At 30.1% G+C, this 21,377-nt stretch overlaps 2 protein-coding genes and 2 pseudogenes across 2 annotated transcripts; 3 read left to right on the plus strand and 1 right to left on the minus strand.

Annotated features, from left to right (window-relative positions):
- Positions 1-3,241: 3,241 nt before the first annotated feature.
- Positions 3,242-5,005, plus strand: LOC149518247 (uncharacterized). The gene has a single exon (XM_089764014.1). The coding sequence runs from the start codon at positions 3,325-3,327 to the stop codon at positions 4,768-4,770; it is 1,446 nt and encodes a 481-aa protein (XP_089620140.1). The 5' UTR covers positions 3,242-3,324; the 3' UTR covers positions 4,771-5,005.
- A 6,916-nt stretch (positions 5,006-11,921) lies between these two features.
- On the plus strand, positions 11,922-13,694 carry LOC149518248 (uncharacterized; annotated as a pseudogene).
- Positions 13,641-14,552, plus strand: LOC149518249 (uncharacterized; annotated as a pseudogene).
- Positions 14,553-16,703: 2,151 nt separating this feature from the next.
- On the minus strand, positions 16,704-18,861 carry LOC111277173 (auxin-responsive protein IAA16-like). Its single transcript, XM_022863407.2, has 5 exons — positions 18,401-18,861; positions 17,488-17,741; positions 17,261-17,396; positions 17,101-17,162; positions 16,704-17,025 (listed from the first exon to the last, which is right to left on the minus strand). Exons 1-5 carry the CDS (start codon positions 18,661-18,663, stop codon positions 16,988-16,990), a joined length of 753 nt encoding a protein of 250 aa, XP_022719142.2. The 5' UTR covers positions 18,664-18,861; the 3' UTR covers positions 16,704-16,987.
- Positions 18,862-21,377: the final 2,516 nt, after the last annotated feature.

Genomic DNA, 21,377 nt, shown 5'->3' on the forward strand with positions numbered 1-21,377 from the left:
CAGTGGGGCTAAAAAAACCCAACACTGTAATTTAATGTTAGAACCTACTTGAAAGGAAAAAGAAAGGGAGATCTTTGGTTCAGGATAATTGCCAGAAGATGTGGCTTTAACAAGCGAAATAATTTAATATTTTAATAAAAATATATATAAAAAATAAAACTGAAAAAAAAAAACAAAAAGTAATATCTCAAAACAGTGAATTCATTGAAAAAGAAAATATGTAAAAAATAATAATAAAATGCCAATGGTGAAAAAAAGTTGATCCTACTTTCTAAAATATTTTATAATTAAATATAAAAATTAAAATTAAAAAAAATCATGACTCTTCCGATTGAAAATATTTTATAAAAAAATAAAATAAATAGATAAAAAAATTAAAAAAAAATCTACAGGTGCAATTAAACAGTACTATCAACAACTGTAATGTTTATTTATTTGATTGTCATTATTCATTGGTACTTGATTGGCATGTTTCATTGAAATTCTTATCCGTGACAACAAACACTGTCAAACAGCTGTAAAGTTTATTTATTTAATTGACATGATTCATTGAAATTATTGTCCTGATACTGTTAAACAGTACTATGAAACAATTGTAAAATTTATTTATTTGGTTGTTACGATCCATTGAAATTATTATTTTTGATTAAAGATATAATTGAGTCGAATCGAATAGTAATAAGTTTGAGTTCTATTTATAATTTGAGATTCGATACTCGATTTGAGTTTGGTTGAATTTTATTTTTTAAGTTCGAGTTCAATTCGTAATTAAATTCGAGTTATTTTCGCTCGTTCCATTAAACTCGATTAATATGTAAAAATAAATTCGATTCGTATACTCTATAAGAGTTCGATTATTCATGCTCGAATTCGAAATATTTTATTAATTAAAATAATAAAAATATATTTAAATATAAAAACTTGATTAAGCTCACGAGTTACTCGAGTCGAATATAAAAATACTCGAATTCAATTCGATCGATAAATCGAATTATTCGAGCTCGAACTCGACTCGAAAATAATCTAATCGAATTCAAATTTTTTTCGAATCGAATCCAAATAACTTACGAGTATTAATATATCATTTACACTTTTATTTTTGACAAAAAATATAATTAAATAATTATAAAATTTATTTACTTGATTGACATGATTCATTAAAATTATTGGCCTGATGCTATTAAATAGTACTATTCAACAGCTGTAAAGTTTATTTATTTGATTGTTATGATTCATTGAAATTCTTGTCCTGATGTTAGTAAATGTCAAACAGCTATAAAGTTTATTTGTTTGATTGTCATGATTCATTGAAATTATTGTCCTGATGCTATTAAATAATACTGTCAAACAGTTGTAAAATTTATTTGTTTGATTGTCAGGATTCATTGAAATTATTATTCTGACAATAAATACTGTCAAACAGTTGTAAAATTTATTTTTTTGATTGTCATGATTCATCGAAATTATTGTTCCGATACTGTTAAACAGTACAGTACTATGAAACAACTGTAAAATTTATTTATTTGATTATCACGATTCATTAAAATTATTATCCCTGACAATAAATACTGTTAAATAATTATAAAATTTATTTATTTGATTGACTTGATTCATTGAAATTATTGTCCTGATGCTATTAAAGTCAAACAGGTGTAAAATTTATTTATTTGATTGCCATGATTAGTTGAAATTATTATCCTTACCATAAATACTGTCAAACAGCTGTAAAATTTATTTATTTGGTAGATACAATTCATTGAAATTATTATCCTGGTGCTGTCAACAGCTTGTAATATTTATATATATTTGATTGATACGATTCATTCACGTTAAAGACAAGTGCTGTAAACAATATTTATATACTTAGATTCAATAAATCTGATTTCATATAATAATTTAAAGCAAATTTGGCAGGTTTTGGAAAGGCAAAATTATTAATCTGCATTTGGCAGTGTTTGGTGGAAGATAATGTTTTTAATTAAAAACACAAAAAAAAAAAAAAAAGTATTCATACCAGCAAAATTTTATCTAACAAAAAGTAAGCGAACTTTTTGTTTATATGCGGCCTTGTTCATTATCTTTGTATTAACTCTTTTCCTCTTTGAGAAAACTTTCTATTAACTCTTAAATCAATGCGGATGGATATCCATTATCAATGAAACTTAAGCGATTATACTTAATTTTAAAGTGATTAATTAGTAATGTATGTAAAAATTAATCAATGTCTGAAATGTTAATAAATTTAGATTAAAAAATATAATAATTGAAAATTAATTAATTTCAGTACCCTCCTTTCAATCAGGCACCCATGATACCCTTATCTTGGAAACATAATGGAGCCTATTATGAAAATCAAAGAATATAGCTATTTTATTAAGAGAGCGTTTTATTTATAATTTTTATTATAATTTTATAATTACTTAATTATCATAAAAATTATATAAAAATTTATTGTTTATAAATATAAATTTTATGTAAAATTTTTATAAATTTTACACAACTTTAAATTATGTTTACTTTATTATATCATAATTATTATAAGTAATATATTCTCTCTACTAAACTTTGGACCAACTCCAATATTTTTTCTTAATTAGCTTTTCTTTTTTAATTTCATATTATCATAAAAATAAAACATTAACTTAATTTACATCAGTTGTTAGTATATTTATTATTTTTATGCTGTGTTAATAATTTTTTATTTTTAAATATTATTTATGTTGTTTTTTTTTTTCTTAATCTTTTGGATTTTTTACAACTTATATATTTTCATGAAATTTGAAGTTAAATACATTGATAATATATTATATATTTAAATTTATATATAATATATTATCAATGTATAATATTTTACAGGTTGATAAATGACATAATAAAATGTTATTAAAAATTAATTTTAAATATGCAGTTAAGGATAAAGCATATTTGTTTTTTATTTTAAAATTAAATTTTTATAAAATATTATTATATGTTAATTGACAATGATAATACAAGAAATATAAATTCTATATATATCTTATCTTTCACTATGTTTATAACAATTACATCCTATAAATACATTAATTTCTTAAAATGACAACGGGTTAAATGCAGAGCAAAGGAATAAATAAAATAAAATAAAATAAAAAGAAAATGAAGTGTTATTGGTCAGATGATACACATGTCTCACATAATCACATGCAGTCTCCATCATCCTACTCCTAAGGACAAAGAAATTTTGGATATAAATAGGTAACGTAGGTGGTTGTGGTAAGTAGGTGGATGTTGTAAGCAAGCACAAGAGTGACAAACACCAAGAGAGCAAATTCAAAGATTTAGCGAAACATGGCTTTGGCCTTAACATTGGCATTGCCAAGGTATATCGTCCTCAAATCCAATGACAAGAGCGATTACTTGGGCTACATCCGTGATGATGGGGAGTCTAATGGGTATATCCGCTTCATGGAAACTGAGGCTGTGAGTCCATATGCAAGATTTGAAGTGGAGACTGCTAGCACTAATGGCTTGGTGCACATAAGGAGCTGTCAAAACAATAAATATTGGGTACGAACCAAAAATCTTTCCATCACTGGAAAACCAGCGGAGCAATACTGGATTACTGCAACCGCCGTCAAGCCGGAGGAAGACCAATCCAAGGAGTCGTGCACATTGTTCAAGACTATCTCTGTAGACCCTGCAACAAATACGGTTCGAATTATGCACGTCCAATCAGGATGCTATTTATGCTTATGGGGGTTAAACAATAAAAAATTTGATCGCTGCGTGTTGGCAAATTACAAAGTTTATGATCATAACAGCCTTGATATCTTCACAATTATTGATTGGCAGTCGCTGGTGATTCTCCCTAGATACGTGGCATTCAAAGGAAATAATGGTGAGTATCTGTGTCTTCGTCAGATTCAGGGTTACCCATATTTGCAGTTTTCAACTAATGATATTGGTGATTCAACCGTGCCATGCGAGGTTTTCAACACTAATGATGGAAATGTCCGCATCAAGACCATTTCTTCCGATAAATTTTGGAGGCGCAGCCCAAATTGGATTTGGGCGGACTCTAATGACATCAGTAGCAACAACAAGGACACCGTGTTTCGCCCCGTAATAGTTAACAATACGACAATTGGTCTTCTTAATTTGGGCAACAATAACTTCTGCAAGCGCCTCACAACCGAGGGAAAGACTAACTGCCTTAATGCAGCAGTCCCCAGTGTTACCAAAGAGGCCCTGCTAACGGTGGAGGAGCCTGTCTTGACAAGGGACATTTATAATGTCAAATATGGTTTTGATAATTCTAGGGTCTACGACGAAAGAGTCCTCCTTGTTGCCAAGAATACTGCAGATAACCATACCCAGCAATCTAGCACTTTAGACGTCAAGCTTTCCTACACAGATACCAAGACTAGTTCGTGGAAGACTACGTTTTCGCTAAAGTTAGGTATGAAAACCACCATCGTCATGGGCGTTCCACTCATTTTTGAGGGAAAAGTTGAATTATCCGGTGAAGTTCAATCAGCTACCGAGTGGGGAGAGACCACGACATCAACCGCTATTGTGGAAGTTGTACACAAAGTTACTGTGCCTCCAATGACTAAGGTGACGGTATATCTAATTGCAACAAATGGTACGTGTGATGTTCCCTTCACATTCATGCAAAGAGACACTCTTTATAATGGAGCCACTGTTACGACTGAAGTGCAAGGCGGCACCTTTACTGGTTCTAATTACTACAACTTCCACTTTGAAACCAAAGAAGAGAAGATCACGAACTGAGAAAATACTCAAAACTCCTCTTGGGCACAATTTGGGAATTACAAGGATTGTACGTGCTACGTCTGTGTGTGTGTGTGTGCTGTATCCACTAAATAAAATTGTGTTTCCTTGGTGGAAGCAATGCTTTTTATCTTATTATTAAACTACAATAAACATGTAAGCTGCATGCATAGCCCTGTGGCATATCATGTACTTTAATTTGAGAAAAAATAAATCTACGTGTGGTGTTATTTTATGTGATTTGGATATTATTTTGTGTTTGTCTTTTATGGTAAAGAAATAGATTAAAATTGTAAATTTAGCACATTAATATGAAATAGGTTTTAATTTGATAAAGAAGATGAAGTAAAATAATTTACAAAATCCATTACAAGTGAATAATTAAGAATTAAAATTGATATTGTTGTCCTTGAGGCTCAAACAAAATTAATTTGTATTTCCGTATTATCATGTAAAAACTTGCTATGAGTTTGGTTGAGAATATGTTACCGCTGTGGTTTTTCCCTTTAAGTTACATTTTTTTTAGAGCATTGAAAATTATTATAGAAACTATTTTATGTATATTTCCCTTATTATTTGAATTCTAAATTTTATTTTGTAACTGTTTTATTGATTCAAATTCTTCTAGACCTATGCCTATTTTTTTTAATCAAATCATATATAATATTATATTACAGCATATTCACATGCATGGTAAAGTTTGCTTGCATGTAATCTTATGTAGACAATTTATAGTATTGACACATAAATATATAATCAACTTTCACTTTAAATTATTTTTTAGTGTATAAATTAAGTTAAGAATTATAAAAAAGACTTTCTTTAATAAGTTAAATAAGATCATAAGTCAATAATAACATATAATACTTATAATTATTTTTTATTTGCATTACAATAATAATTTTTTAATGTTTTCATATGTCCTACGATATATAAAAAATAATCAAAACTAAAATAGATGAAATTAATATTTCTTATATAGATGGTGAATTTAAACTTTTGTTTGGGGTTAGGTTGACATTATGTAAATAAGATAATAATATATGACAAAATACTCATTAACCAAGTAATTAATTTTTAATTTAAATATTGATAACTTTAAAAACAAATTAAATTATTGATGTTTTTTACCATAAATATGCAAAAAGAAATAATTAAAACAAAAATATTTTCCCTAAATTTAAAATCACATATATCTCTTCTATTTTTTAAAATTTTTAAATGCTTTATTATTTTTTAAATTCAAAAAACACATATCACTTTAAGTCTATTAATAATTAATAATTTGTTCTACATCATTTTTCTCCGTATTCAATTTTCCTTTAAGATTTATATTGTTTTCGTAATTTTATTGTTTATTTTATTTAGATGGTTTCTTCTTCTAACATTATTTTTATTCAATTTTTTTTGTTTGTCATACATTTCTTGATTTATTTTTTTAATATTTTGATTAAAATCATAATTTAAAAAAAATATGTCGATACTTCTTTTATTATTTAATTGATCATTCAATATTTATGTTCTCCTAAAAAACTAATATTATATTTATATTCAATTTTTTTTTTACTTTTTGATCCATATCTAATATCTCTTATTTTTCACATTTATTTTCAACATTTTGATCAAGATAATAATAGTAAAATTTAATTTTCTTATGACATGTTAATTGAATATAGATTTATATTTTATATTTTTCATAAAATTTTAAACTTAGATATAATTGTAAGAAAAATATAAATTTTTCAGTGTAAACTCATATTTAAATAAACAAAATAATCCATGTATTGCATGGGTTACAAACTAGTAGTGTTATTATTGCACTTGTTGAAAAATTGGTGATAAATTTAGTTTATCATCTTAAATAGAGTTAAAATTTTAGCTCTCATCTCAAAATACAAAGATAGGCCTATAACTTAAATTTACATTAATTAGACCCGATAATTTTAAATTAGATATAATGATTTAATACGAAAAAAAAAAAAAAGAAAACGGTAGGGTTAAAATTAACAAAAACTTATATATAGATTTGATAAAAGCTAAAAAAATAAATTTTTTATATCTGATGTGTCAAAACAAATCGTAACTCAATAATTTTTATATTTATACAAATCAAACATAATTATATGTATATACAATTTAGTAGGACGAATAGTAATTACAAAAAATATGCAGTCATATGTAACTTAAAACATAATCCTTAAGAAAAACTGATTAATTAAATCTACTTGCTTCACAAAGTCAATCGACATTCCAATTTGGTTCACAAAATCTACTTTCAAGTTCAAATTCTTTAATGCACCCAATTAAGATATATCATGAAATTTATTTTATACGAAGCAAATATACTCCGTATTATTGATACTTTGTTTTTGCTATTTGTCTTTTGTTTTTAATTATTTTTTGTTTTCTCACAATAATTTATTCAGAAAAAAAAAATAAAAAATGAATAGCAAAAGTATCAATTGATCGAAGTCTTAATTAGTTATAAAAACATATAGTAGTATATATAGTACTTGATCATTACTTGTTGATTTTTTGCATGAAGTATATATTATCAATTTGAATCTATTTAAAATAAGTCATTTCTCTTTCAAAGCGTTATGATTGGTAAGAGCTACAGTAACAACCGAAAGGTGCTTCTTGAGAAGAAATGTCTATAGCTTAGACCATAGCTAGACTAGGCAATCATGCCAACAAGCGATAAATCCTAGTAAATTGCAATAAATCTATGTCAAGAATGTTTAGACCAACAAATTTTCCTGTAAATAGGAGATAACAAATTAATGCATGTTGTATGAAAATGTGAAATTGTTTGCTATATGCAAATTATTTTTTATGTATTGTTTTTCCTTTCAAAATTTTCAGCAAAGATTCAGAAGATTCTTTCCAGAGGGAGTAGATATGCATCGTATGTGAGTTTACACGAGAAAGCATGCATTCTATGTCAGCAACAAACAAGCCATGACATTCTTCACAATAATAGATGTGGTTTTCTGAAAATCTTTCTTCCTCGCAAATATCGTAATAATATTCTACTGATACATCCTCAACAAATGAATCCTTAATAATAAGTGGCTGAATGTGATGTTCTGCACATTCAGACGAAACCTTATGTCAGCCTCTGTGCAGAAATAGAAGGGCTCGGTACAAATTTCGAGACATCTAAACATGAAAAGCCTGTATAGATCAATTTGAATTATATACATCAAACCGAATTTGGCAACTGTCCCAAAATATAAAAATGAATTATGTGAGCATTCGAAAGTTATGTTTTAGAGGCTGACTCAAAGTATTAAGGCATGTAGGATGGAGATGTAAATGACAGTCGAAACAACTATAGCTGATGCCAACGAATTCGAAAGTGCAGGCATGGCAGATTTTGGTAGAGTGTCGACCAAATGAAGCGGGTGTGGTCATGCATCTTTTTTGGAAATCGAAGACAAGATTCATGTAAAGCATAAATGTCATCGCTTTCTAGGATAACAATAAGCCAGCCAGACCAAAGATTGTTAGTTAGCAATAACTGCAGTCCACCTTCCTTGCATTGTCAAGTATCAGCATGTGCTCATGACTGAAATGGGATAGCATTTTTTTTTTTTTTTCTCCACCTTGTCTTTTAGCCTTGGGCTTTGATTTCTAGGCGTACTGACCAATCTTGCACATTTCACATCGAGCTTGAACTAACACTCGAAGCAGATGTAAACGAAACCATCCGAAATGTCCCCCAAATTCATCGCATATAAAGCGCTTTGATTTGTTTAAAGGAGATTCAGTAGAAGGTTTAGAGGATCGGTGCTGGGGAAGAAGAGGATGAAACACCTCAGGGACAAATACAATTCAGTGCATGTTTTGTTTAGGTAATGTCCACTTTCTTTACAGATATAGGCTGGACTACAAATTTCCATCTTGGAAGCCTGGAAGCCAGGATTTTGATCATCTTCCTCAAGTACCTCATGAAAATTCAACGGGACTATGGTTGAAATGTTGAATTTGCATCTGAAATTAACACACACACACACACACACACACACGCAAAAAGAAAGAAAAAAGGAGACAGTTATTCTGTTTTGAGTTTCTATGTTTAGAAAAGAATAATAGTTTTTGTACCCAAGCATTCAACCTAAAATCAATTGAGAGGCCTACTTGATTTAAGGCAAGTGGACTGTCTCTTTAAAACAATCTAATTATTGTTGGAATTGCTCTATGCAACATAGCTTGTAAAGCCATTTTTGTACATTACAGTAGTATCATCAAATTGCCTCAAGAGTTGGGCGAAAATTATACCGTTGTCTGTGATGCTGCACCGTAAGTTGTCGATTGTTGTAAATACTAGTATCAATTTTTTCACAAACCTCAAATGAAAATTCTGGATTGCCCCGCCCTGATTCATCTTGTTCCATTACTTTCTCCACCGAAACTTCGCCATCCACCTTGTGGGAGGTCGCCGCATGGTCAAATTTCGTTTTTATACGTTATTTCTTCATGTTTTTATCCTTAACCCATAAATCTTCTTTACTTAACTCAAAATAAAAGGATATTATGCGTTTAACATCTCTTGAACTCTCATCCTCTAAAAAACTAATTAATTAGCATTTATGCTATCTAAACTAATTCTTAGTTAACCTAAACTAATCATCATATTAATAATATATATGTATAGGATACTGCCTACATTAATCTTCCGCATGTGGTCTCTAGCTTAGGTTACTGGTTTAAAATTCATCTTGCTTATCGAGAAGCCCCTTTTAATAGACATATATAACCATTACCTGAGTGTTGTACACAAGCGTAACAGCTCCATGGTTGGCACGGAAGCTTATGTCGCTGAACAATATGAAAATAAAAAATAATAGAGGGAAATTTTCTGCTTAATCTTTATAGCTTTTAATGAATTAAAATTGGAATGACGTACAAATAGGTGGTGGTTTTTTTTTTTTAAATAAATGTTGATTTTATTTACCAAGAAGTAGGGAAAATAAAATTTGCTGTCAAAAATTGTACATTCACCAATTATAAATCAGGACGAATGGATAACAACTATATTATATGTCTAACAAAACTAAATTTGTATTCGAATGTAGTATTCAATTGAGTCAAAATTATATAATCCGAATCAACAGATTTAACAATACAATAAAACACGTTTTTAATAGTTAATGTTTTCTACTTATATCTTTTAGTGTTACGTTCAATTCATATGAAATAAATGTGTACGTGTCACGGATCGAGACTTAAATTTCGAACCTGCATGATTTTAGGATTCGGACATTCATCCTTTTGGTGTCTTGAATTAGCCTACCTGTCAATGCACCTCACAAAAAAAAGGTAGTATGAACCATTTTAGACCCCAGTGACCTTCTTATTATATTTGTTAGGAAAATGGGATCCAGTCCCATGTAAGTGGTTTTGGACCAAGTAAAGGCCATGGGCCTTGATCTTTTATTTTACACAGAGCCCTAGCTACTTAATAAAAAAAGAGGTGGGGTTGTTTTGTGTGTGTGTCGAAAACCAAGCAGAGAAAGAAGAAAAGCCAGGAAAAGCAGAGAGAGAAAAAGGAGAAGGGAGAGTTGGTTGAACGGAAGTCGATCCGTGGTCCGATTGAGTTGCAACCTTGTCAGGAGGTTTATGATTCAGAGTTTGACATTCTGAACGGTGAAGATCGGGTTTGAAGCTCTCTAGGAACAAATCCAGGGTGTATTTGTTGAGTCACTTATTTGGTGAGATTTCTCCAATTGTTTCTCTAGTTGTTGATTAGCTCTAGTTTTAGCTAGAGAAGAACTTTGTATAACTATTATTTGATAGTGAAGATTTTTCTGGCGGCCCGTGGTTTTTTCCCTCTACACTGGAGGGTTTTCCACGTAAATCTTGGTGTGCTTTATTTTTCTGCGCATTTGATTATTGATTGTTGTCTATTGCTTCTGTATTGTTGTGATTATTGCTTCAGGCGCAACAATATTTGATATATGATTTAAAACTCTTCCTTAAGTCCGTGACATACGCACTAAACAATTATTTTCAAGTTAAATGGAGACGTGGGTTTCTAGAATTTAAACCTCCTTTAATGGCTTTCAAGTAAAAAAAATTATTTTATTGGAAAATTAGAGAAAGGATGTTCACGCAAACAAGGCAACTTAAAACTGAGTGAGTAAAAGATTAAGTGTGATCTGATTTTGGATCTAAACTAAGACTGATCAGAGCTACGTTAGTAGGACATTATCTCTTTGTCGTTACAATAAATAGTAAATTTTAAAAAAATTATATTAAATTTAAAAATCAATAATCAAGAGAGATTATTAAAAATGAGATCCAAATTTAAATTTTACAAAAAAAAATTGAAATTTTATCAATACAATGAGTCAAATTAAGAACATATTATCATTGTGGGCCACTTCCATTTTTTAAGTACAAAAAAAATTATTTAAAAATAAAAAATTATATTTATTAAAATTTGAATTTAAAAATAATATTTTAAAAAAATAATTATATTAATCAGCTTAAGTAAATATCAAATTTCATTCTACCCATCTAAAACAACTCTCCCAAACTTTATTATTCCCAAAGGAAATAACTGATCTTCATGCAGGTATCACCCGAAAACTCTTCCCATGCTTTGTCTCCAAAATACAACCTGACGAAATGCCGACACGTGCGTACGCTACAAAATAAGGGCAAATGCATACTCTTAAGGAAAATATGTTATACGCTTTTTTTTAATTCTTTAAAAATACTTAGTGTTTTTTAATTTAAAAAAGTATATTTATTCTTAAATTTTCAAAATATCATTTTATTTTACAAAAAATATTGTTTTGAGATCTTAATTTACATGTAATTTATATTTGATATACTATTAATGTATCAATACTATACATTATAATAGAATCACACAATGATACCTTATAAAAAATTAATTAGAAATGTATTTTAAAATTAAATTTATTTGCTTTTTAAAAATTTAAATTTTCAAAATTAATTTTAATTAAATATCATTATATTTATATGATTCATTAACTATTATAAATTTTACTGTGCATCGAATATAATGTATCAAATATAATGTTACAAATAAGTGTATATAGTACTTCCTACTCTAAATCTCTATCCTGAAGGTGTGTAGAAATTTCATACGCACGTTTCAAATGCACTCTCCATCATCCAATTCCAAAGGAGCAAGAAATTTTGGATATAAATAGCTAGCCTATGAGGTTGTGGTAAGCAATCACAAGAGTGAAACAAAGCAAGAGAGCAAACTAATAGTTACTTGGTAGAGATCATCAATTCAAATTCAAATTAAAGAAAGGGAGCTACCGAAAATGACCTTGATATTGCCAAGATTTATCGTCCTCAAATCCAATGACAAGAACGATTATCTGGGCTACATCCATGAAGATGGGGAGTCTGATGGGTATCTCAGCTTCAAGGAAACTCAAGCTGTGAGTCCCATACGCAAAATTTGAAGTGGAGATTGTTGGCAAAGATGGCTTGGTGCACATAAGCAGATGTCAGAACAACAAATACTGGGTACGAACCAAAAATCTTTCCATCAGAGGAAATCCATTGGAGCAGTACTTCTGGATTACTGCAACCGCCAACAAGGAGGAGGAAGACCAATCCGACGAGTCATGCACATTGTTCAAGTTTATCTGTGTAGACCCTGTAAAAACTACGGTTCGAATCAAGCATGTCCAATCAGGATGCTATTTATGCTTATGGCAGATTAGTAATCCAGCATTTCCTCGCCGCGTGATGGCCAACTACACGTTATATGATAGTAATAGTTGTGATATCTTCACAATCATTGATTGGGAGCCTTTGTTGATTCTGCCTAGGTACGTGGCATTCAAAGGAGATAATGATAGTTATTTATGTCTTCGTCAGATCGAGGGTCACCCATATACGCAGTTTGCAACTGATGATATTGGTGATTCAACTGTGGCATGTGAGATTTTCGTTACTGACGACAGAAACGTCCGCATCAATCCTACTTCTTCCAATAAATTTTGGAGGGCAACCCGACTTGGATTTGGTCGGATTCCGATGACACTAGCAGCAACACCAAGGACACCTTGTTTCGCCCCGTCAAAGTTGACAATAAAACAATAGGTCTTCTCAACTTGGGCAATTATAATTTCTGCAACCGCCTCACACTCGAATGAAAGACGAACTGCCTAAATGCAGCCGTCCCTTCTGTTACTAAAGAGGCCCAGCTAACAGTGGAAGAGCCTGTCTTGACGAGGAACATTTATAATGTCAAATATGATCTCGATAATTCCAGGATCTACGATGAAACAGATCTTCCTGTGGCCAAGAATTACAGTAACTATACCCAGGAATCCACCACTTTAGACGTGAAGCTTTCCTATACAGATACCAGGACTAGTACTTGGAAGACTATGTTTTCACTAAAGTTAGGCGTGACATCCACCTTCGACGTTGGCCTTCCACTCATTTTTGAGGGAAATATTGAATTATCTGGTGAAATTCAATCAGGTGTCGAGTGGGGAGAGACCAAGACGTCAACCACTGTTTTGGAAGTTGTACACAAAGTTGTTGTGCCTCCAATGACTAAGGTGACGGTACATCTTATTGCAACAAATGTTAAGTGTGATGTTCCCTTCACATACATGCAAAGGGACACTCTTTATAACGGGACTACTGTCACAAATGAGTTGCCAGGTACAATATCGACTTTCAAACGAAAGAAGAGAAGATCCCAAATTTAAGAATAAATAAATGCATCTGTGGTATGATTTTATATGATTTAGAGATTGCCTTGTATTTGTCTTATGGTAAAAAAAAAAGATTAAAATTGTAAATTTAGCAAATTAAATATGAAATAGATTAAAATCTAGTAAAGAAACGAAGTAAAATAATTTGTGCTTAGGTTCGTGGCATTCAAAGGAAATAATGATAACTATCTGTGTCTTCGTCAGATCGAGGGTCACCCATATTTGCAGTTTGCAACTGATGATATTGGCGATTCAACTGTGGCATGCGAGATTTTCGTTGTTGACGACGGAAATGTCCGCATCAAGTCCATTTCTTCCAATAAATTTTGGAAGCGCAACCCGAATTGGATTTGGGCCGAGTCTGATGACACGAGCAGCAACAACAAGGCTACCTCGCTTCGCCCCGTCAAAGTTGACAATAAGACAATAGGTCTTCTCAACTTGGGCAACAAAAATTTCTGCAAACCCTCACACTCGAAGGAAAGACGAACTGCCTTAATGCAGCCGTCTCCAATATTACTGAACAGGCCCAGCTAACGGTGGAAGAGTCTGTCTTGACGAGGAAAATTTATAATGTCAAATATGATCTTGATAATTACTACCAAAGTATCCTCTCCGTGGCCAAGAATTCTGCTAGTAACTATACCCAGAAATCCACCACTTAAGACGTGAAGCTTTCGCATACAGATACCACATTTAGAACTTGGAGGAATAGGTTTTCACTAAAGTTAGGTATGAAAACCACCTTGGACGTTGGAATTCCACTCATTTCTAATGGAGAGAGAGAATTATCAAACAGGTGTGGAGTGGGGAGAGACCAAGAGCTCGACAACTGTTCTGGAAGTTATACACAAAGTAGTTGTGCCTCCAATGACTAAGGTGACAGTGGATGTAATTGCAACAAATGGTAAGTGTGATGTTCCCTTCGCATACACACAAAGGGACACTCTTTATAACGGAACTACTGTCACAACTGAAGTGCAAGGTGACACTTACACTGGTTCTAATAACTACAACATCCACTTTCAAACCAGATCAGAGAGTATCACAAATTGAGAAAACACTCAAAACTCAACTGGTGCAAAAGCAAGGACTTACAAGGATTGTGTGCATCCACTAAATAAAATAATGTTTCCTTCATGGAAGCAATGTCCGTTTTCTTGTTATTAATCTATAATCAATAAGTATACTGCATGCATAGCCCTGTGGCATTTCATGTCCTTTAATTTGAGAATAAATAAATTCCTGTTTGATGTAAATTTATGTGTTTGGAGATCATCTTGTATTTGTCTCTGTGGTAAAGAATAAAAGAATTGATTAAAACAAAAAGAAGATTAAAATTTGAAGATTTAGCACATTAAATATAAAATAGATTAAAATGTGGTAAAGAAAATGAAGTAAAAAAATTTAGAAAATCCATTAGAAGTGAAATTGATATTAACAATTATTGTACTCGAGGCTCAAACAAAATTGATTGGTATTATCTTGTCAAAACAAGCTGAGTTTGGTTGAGATCATGCTCGCATGCAGGCGATAAATCCTTTTCTTGGAAGCAAATGTCGAATCGCTGGTTGTGGTAAAGAAAATGCTGACTTGTTTGGAGTTAGCCAACCATTGAAAGGAGGCCGAATAGACTGTTGGATTGGGCCAACCATCGAAAAATAAACCGACCCACTAGCTTTATTAAATTTGCCATTGAAGACAACATTGGAGACAACCTACAATTCAACAGTTTTGGGTAAAAAAAAATCAATTTCATTAAATTTAGGACAAGGATTTTCATTAATCATGCCAAATTTTAAGAAAAAATAATATCAAAGCATGAGTAAAATAATCATGCATCAAAATACTGAATCAAATGCTCAAATGTTTTTTATTTTTTTTTTAATCACAAGCTTACATGATAGAAAATAATCTTATTTGGTTCTTTCATCCAACCATCTGACCTTAAAGCTCATTGCAAGCAAACTTAAGCCTCCATTTCCTATCTCATATGGGGTTTTCATTTTTCTCTATCCCTTCAATAGGAAAGCAAATTATCACAACAATGATTGAAGTAGAATAGATCTGAGTAATAAATTTCATGTTAGATCAGACAACCATTATTATCAATATTTTTTTTATTTATATTCATTTCACTTGCCTGAACAAAAGGAATCTTTGAAAAATGGAGAGGACAAAACCAAATTTCTCAAATCCCAGTTTCCTGTTGGGGGATATCTTAAAGAAAGAGGCTTTTCCATCCTCCATTTCAGTTAATTAAAGCCAATAATTTCAAAGATATTTAGTTAGTTAACCATTTTTTTTCAATTAAGAAGCCTGCCTAAGAATAAATTTATATATGCTTTTGTCTTGAGCTGCTTCAAAGTCATTAGAAACCAAAATGCCAGTCAAATTTGGTTATAGAACAGGGTTCATTCACCTTATTGCAAAGACATATTTCCCACACCTCCATGTTTTGACTATCAATAGGAATGCTTTTTTTATGTTCCATTTTCTTTTTGGTTTAATGTCACTGAATTCCATGCTAAATATAATGACATTATTTTATATCTATGTACATAATTTTTTCTTGTACAAAAAAAAAATGTGTGGTGAAGCTATCTCACTTCAAGATCAAAATATATCATAGGCTTAAATTCTACAATGAATTACATTAAATTTACAAATCATTCAAAAAAAAAAAAGATAATTGGTAACGAAAATCAAATTTAAATCGTACAAGTGAAGAATTATCAATTCAATCAAAACCATTAACCTATTTACATAATTTTGATGAATCATATATATCATTTTTCAATAATTGTGTATAACTTGAGTGTTAGAAGAAAAGGAATTTTGTAGTAAATGTAATGTGTTTATATTGAAAATTCAGATTTTCAATAATTTTATATTAAATATAATAATTGACAACTTTATTCATGATTTTCAATATATTCAATGAAAATATTATTTTTATAAAAAAAAAAAAGTAATAATTGATTCTTAAATGTTTCCTTTGCACATGGCCTTGCTCCGCCTTATCACTTTGTTCATGGCTCTTGTTTATTTGTCTCCTCAACCAATTACAAAAACATTATAAAATTTATGAAAATAATAATAATAAAAAGTATACATAATTCAGAGAATCTTTTCATAAATTACATTGAAGAAAATACATGCAATAATATTACAAAATGGAGTGAAAAAAAAAAAAAAAAACACTCATGACAACTAAAAACATTAATATTTTAAAGAAATTATTAAACAAGCCATTGACAATAAAACAGGGTTACACAGAAGAAAAGCAAAGTCTTATTGATTTCCTATTATTTGATTTCTTGTCCATTAATAAATCTCCCAATATATTCCTCATAATTTTTTTTTTTTCTTCATGCTGATGAACACATTCAAACTCCCTACTCAATCCCTATATTCGAGCCGGTTTGCCGCTCTGTTTTTTATCTTTGTAACGCTTGATTTCAACTGAGATTGTTGTTTGTGAAACTGCTTCAACTTCTGTTCTTGCACTTCTCTACTGCTCTTGGAGCTGCAAATTCCATGAAAATCAAATCAATAATTAAGATTGAACAGTCATGATTATATAGAATTAATAGTTACTAACCAAGTCCAATTGCCTCAGATCCTTTCATGATTCTCAGTCGTTTGCATGAATCAACGAACATCCTATAAATTTAGCAAAAAAAATATAAATTAGTAAGATTTAATCATAAAATAAATATGCCAATTAATTAGAAAATGTAAAATTGAAGTTAAAAACTTACTCCCATGGGACATCACCAACAAGCATCCAATCTCCATCTTTGTCTTCATAAGTTGGAACATACTCAGAACCATTCAAGAGGTCTATCAATTTGCTTTCATTCATGAAATCTTTCATTCCTTGTGACCCACAGTTACCTAAAACATTAATCCCCCCAAAAATTTAATTCACATCTTCACATTAATTTGCCTAAAATTAACAAAATTGTATTTTGGGCTTATTAATTACCAATAGTAAAGGAGCTGAACATTTTGCCCAAGGAATCAGAGAGTTCTTGGTAACTCTTGTATAATTTCAAGTCCACCTTGCGTAGATAGGGTGCACCATCCATGCTGACCTTAACAAACGCTGCTGCAGTGGTGGTGTTGGTGGCAGTACTGCTGCCAGCCTTCTCGCCGGCCTCCTCCTCGGAGCTGTTCTTCTGGACGGCCATGATGTTCTTCCGGAAGGATCTGACTGGTGGCCATCCCACCACTTGTGCCCTGAAATCAAATGTGCCCTCAAATTTAAGTTACTAGATCATTTTAAATTTACCATAACATTAATCATATTGGTCATAGGAATGAAATAACATAAAATTATTGAAATTCCATTCTGATTTTCCTTTATTTTTTGGATTTTATTGTAAAAAATATTATTATCAACTTTTGAGAAGGTGAATGTGGTAATACTTTTGACATTTACCAAAGTTTGGTAGCTTAGCTGTGGACTATCTTAGGCACTTTCCTGTTAAAAACTTTGAATTATTGTTTGGTTGTTGGGAAAAGTAGTAGAGATTCCACATGTTTTGTTCTTTTCCCTCTTTTTCCCGACAAACAACCAAAGCCATCAAATATCAAAATTAAACTGTTTTTTCACTTTACAAGGCCAAGATTCAATGGACACTCATCTTCTTCAATTCCAAATTAATATTCAACAATTGAAAGAAAAAAAAAAAACCCTAAAAACAAGAAATTAATTTCACTGAAAAATAAATTAACTGATGCATATGCAAATGCATGCTCACTTCTTGATTTCATTATTAATCAAATGAACTTTCATTCTAAAGGAAATGAAATGAAAAAAAAAAACAAACAAAAAGACGGAAAAAAAAACAAATATTGAGAAACAAGATAACCAAGAAAAGATATGGGTAGCTTACTTTGCAGGGGGCTTTGCAGGGTCAGTAGATAGAGGAGCAACAGAGCTCTTCTCCTTCATCTTCTCAGTTTCGTTCGGCATCGCCTCCTTTGTTGTTGAAAGGTTAAGCTTCAAATCAACAGTCTCCAAAAACCCTCTTTTTCCATTATTTTTGGTCGTTTCGCCATCATTTCCATTGCCTCCGGGCAACCCCAAACGTAATTCCGTCTCTTCGAAATTAATCATGCTATACTTGTCACGCTCTGCGTCCATAATGCTAGTCATTATGGTAATTGCTGCACCAGATTTACGTGAAAAACTCGAAGACGATTCAACTTTAACCCTTTTCTTTCTCCCAAAATATTTCTCTTAATTTTTCTTTATTTTCTTTTTTATTTTTTTCTGTGTTTCTCTTGATAGTGTACTTGCTAGAGGAAGTGCATGCAAAGTGGGAGGGGAATGTGTGAAAAATGTAGTGAAGAAGGCAAAAAGAGGGTTTTGTGGAAAGATAATATATGGTTTTGGAATATTATGTTAGGGGATTTTCGATGGCAAGGATGATGCCACGTTGAAGGTAATGTTAGTTGGACCGTCCACGATGTGTTTGGGAAAGGTGATGTCATGGATGATGTCATATTTAGAATGATTGTGGTGAGGTGAGTGCACATTGAATGTTGGCATCGTTTGCCTTCCGTTTGTTGCCTAGGCTCCACCCAATAATGATGCCATATGCATAAAAAAAAAAAGGAAATTTGGTTTTATATTTTTAATTAATTTCATTTCCTTTATCAATTCCTAGCTTAATTACTCTTAAAAGCATGTTTGATAATGGATAAATTAATTCATTTTAAAAAATAAATATTTTTGAATTCAAAATTTAATTAATTTATATAATTATTTTTAAAAAATATTATTTAATATGTTTAAAGTTCAAATCTCAATATTTATCAATTTTATTTATTATTTTTTTTACAAAAAAATATTTTTTATTATTATTACTAAATTTTTAGCACATAAAAAGTGATAACATGAGAACAAAATTACATATACTAAAATTTTAGATTTTAAATTTATTAAATACTAATTTTTAAAAGTAACTACATAATGAAACTTTGAATTAACTATTATTACTAAGTCACAATAACCATATAACACATGCATGTTATAATTTTATTTTTTTTTGTTGAAAATATAATGGAAGTAGTGCTACTTCAAGATTACCCATTTGGAATCTTTTCATCCTTTCCATACTTATCCACACTCTCTCCACTTTGTGTGGTAACCATCAAATGCTCACCATTCATGGCCTATTTGGTGCCACCATATATTGACACAAAAATGGTAAAAAAAAAATAATAATAATTATTGAAATTTTTTTTAATTTTCACCTCCTTTAGAGACAAGTCTTAACTAGGCTAATTGTTGTAGATAACTCACCCTTACATAAATAGTTTTGATCTATATATTTTTATAATTTATTGATTACCTTTCAATTATATTTTTTATAAAAAAATATAAATATAACTATGTTTTGTCATGATTATGTAGTAGATTTTTTTTTTGTATTTAAATATTTTAAAAATTAAATCTAATAACTAAATTAAAAATTTAAAACCATATTAATAAATCACACAATTCAACAATAATTTATGCGTAAAAAAGCTAAAATTTGTCGTGTATAGCTCAACTTAGACTAATCACTTATAAATGCATGATTATCAAAAGAGTTATAAAATTGATATACAATTTGAACATAAAACTAAATCAAAATTCATTTTAGGCATGATTAATTATTTGCTTAGGACTTTCTTAAAAACAGAAAAATCAATTGTTAATCACGTAAATACCTTAATGGAAGGATTTTGAAGAAGCAAGTGGAATCATTTTAGCCCAATATTTGACTTTTTAATGCTGCGAACTTTCAAGGAATCAACTAAAGGCAGGTGGACAGTGGGGGGCCCAGAAAACATTGTACCGCGTTTGGGCAAAGTCAGCAAATCAAAACCATGCACCGTGTGATGTGTTTCAGAATTTGAGATTCGTTAATTTTATTGGGTGCGAGGGTAGCCCATTGGGACCCATTCCCCCCAACTTGGTTTTGTTGCTGTTAAGAGTTTGGACATCTTTGCATTTCTTCACCTTATCTGCTTTGCTTCACCCAAATATGAAAATCATACCATATATGCTGAGTTTATATGTGATGCCTTGCATTTTGATATATCATAGATTATCATGTAAATATTTAAAATTTTTAAAATAAATATTTTATAATTTAAATATTTAATTATGTTAAAATAAAATAGTAATTTGACCACTTATGCTATATTAATGATGTATAGTATATATATATATATATATATATTGGTAATGTATCAATAATAAATTCATATATATATATATATATATATATATATATATATACACTATTATTAATGTAATATATACATAAAATTTAGAATTTAATTTAATTGATTTATATAATCATTTTTAATTTTTAACATCCAACAAATTTAAAATTTAAATTTCAATAATTGCAACAATCATTTTTCATGTCTCTAAATTGTGATCTCTTTTATAAAAAGATAATATATATGTTTATATATATATGACATTCATTTCTTAGGAAAATTCCCAATTAGAGTATCAATTTTTTTTTTTTTTACAGCATGAGGTGTTTACCTAGCTATATCTTTCAAGCAACTAAAATGTTTTTCAATATATGTGATTTTATATTACATAGTGAAAGGTAATTCTTTTTTAGTAATAAATTTTATCGTGTTTATTTTAGGATTTACATTTGAAAAAAATACAAATTAAAATCTTAAATTTCATCTTCATCAATGGCATAGCCAAAAGTTTTTTTCTTAGTGGGATACATTAGTTATAATATATGTCTTATTTTTATTTATTTTTATTATCCAATGGCAAATACTCTAGTTGGCCAAAAAATCATAGCAAATACTCTTATTAATTTTTTATTAATTTTTATTTATTTATAT

Source organism: Durio zibethinus, chromosome 7 (genome assembly GCF_047325235.1).
Source record: "Durio zibethinus cultivar Kanyao isolate XHJ-2024 chromosome 7, ASM4732523v1, whole genome shotgun sequence".
NCBI classification, from domain to species: domain Eukaryota; kingdom Viridiplantae; phylum Streptophyta; class Magnoliopsida; order Malvales; family Malvaceae; genus Durio; species Durio zibethinus.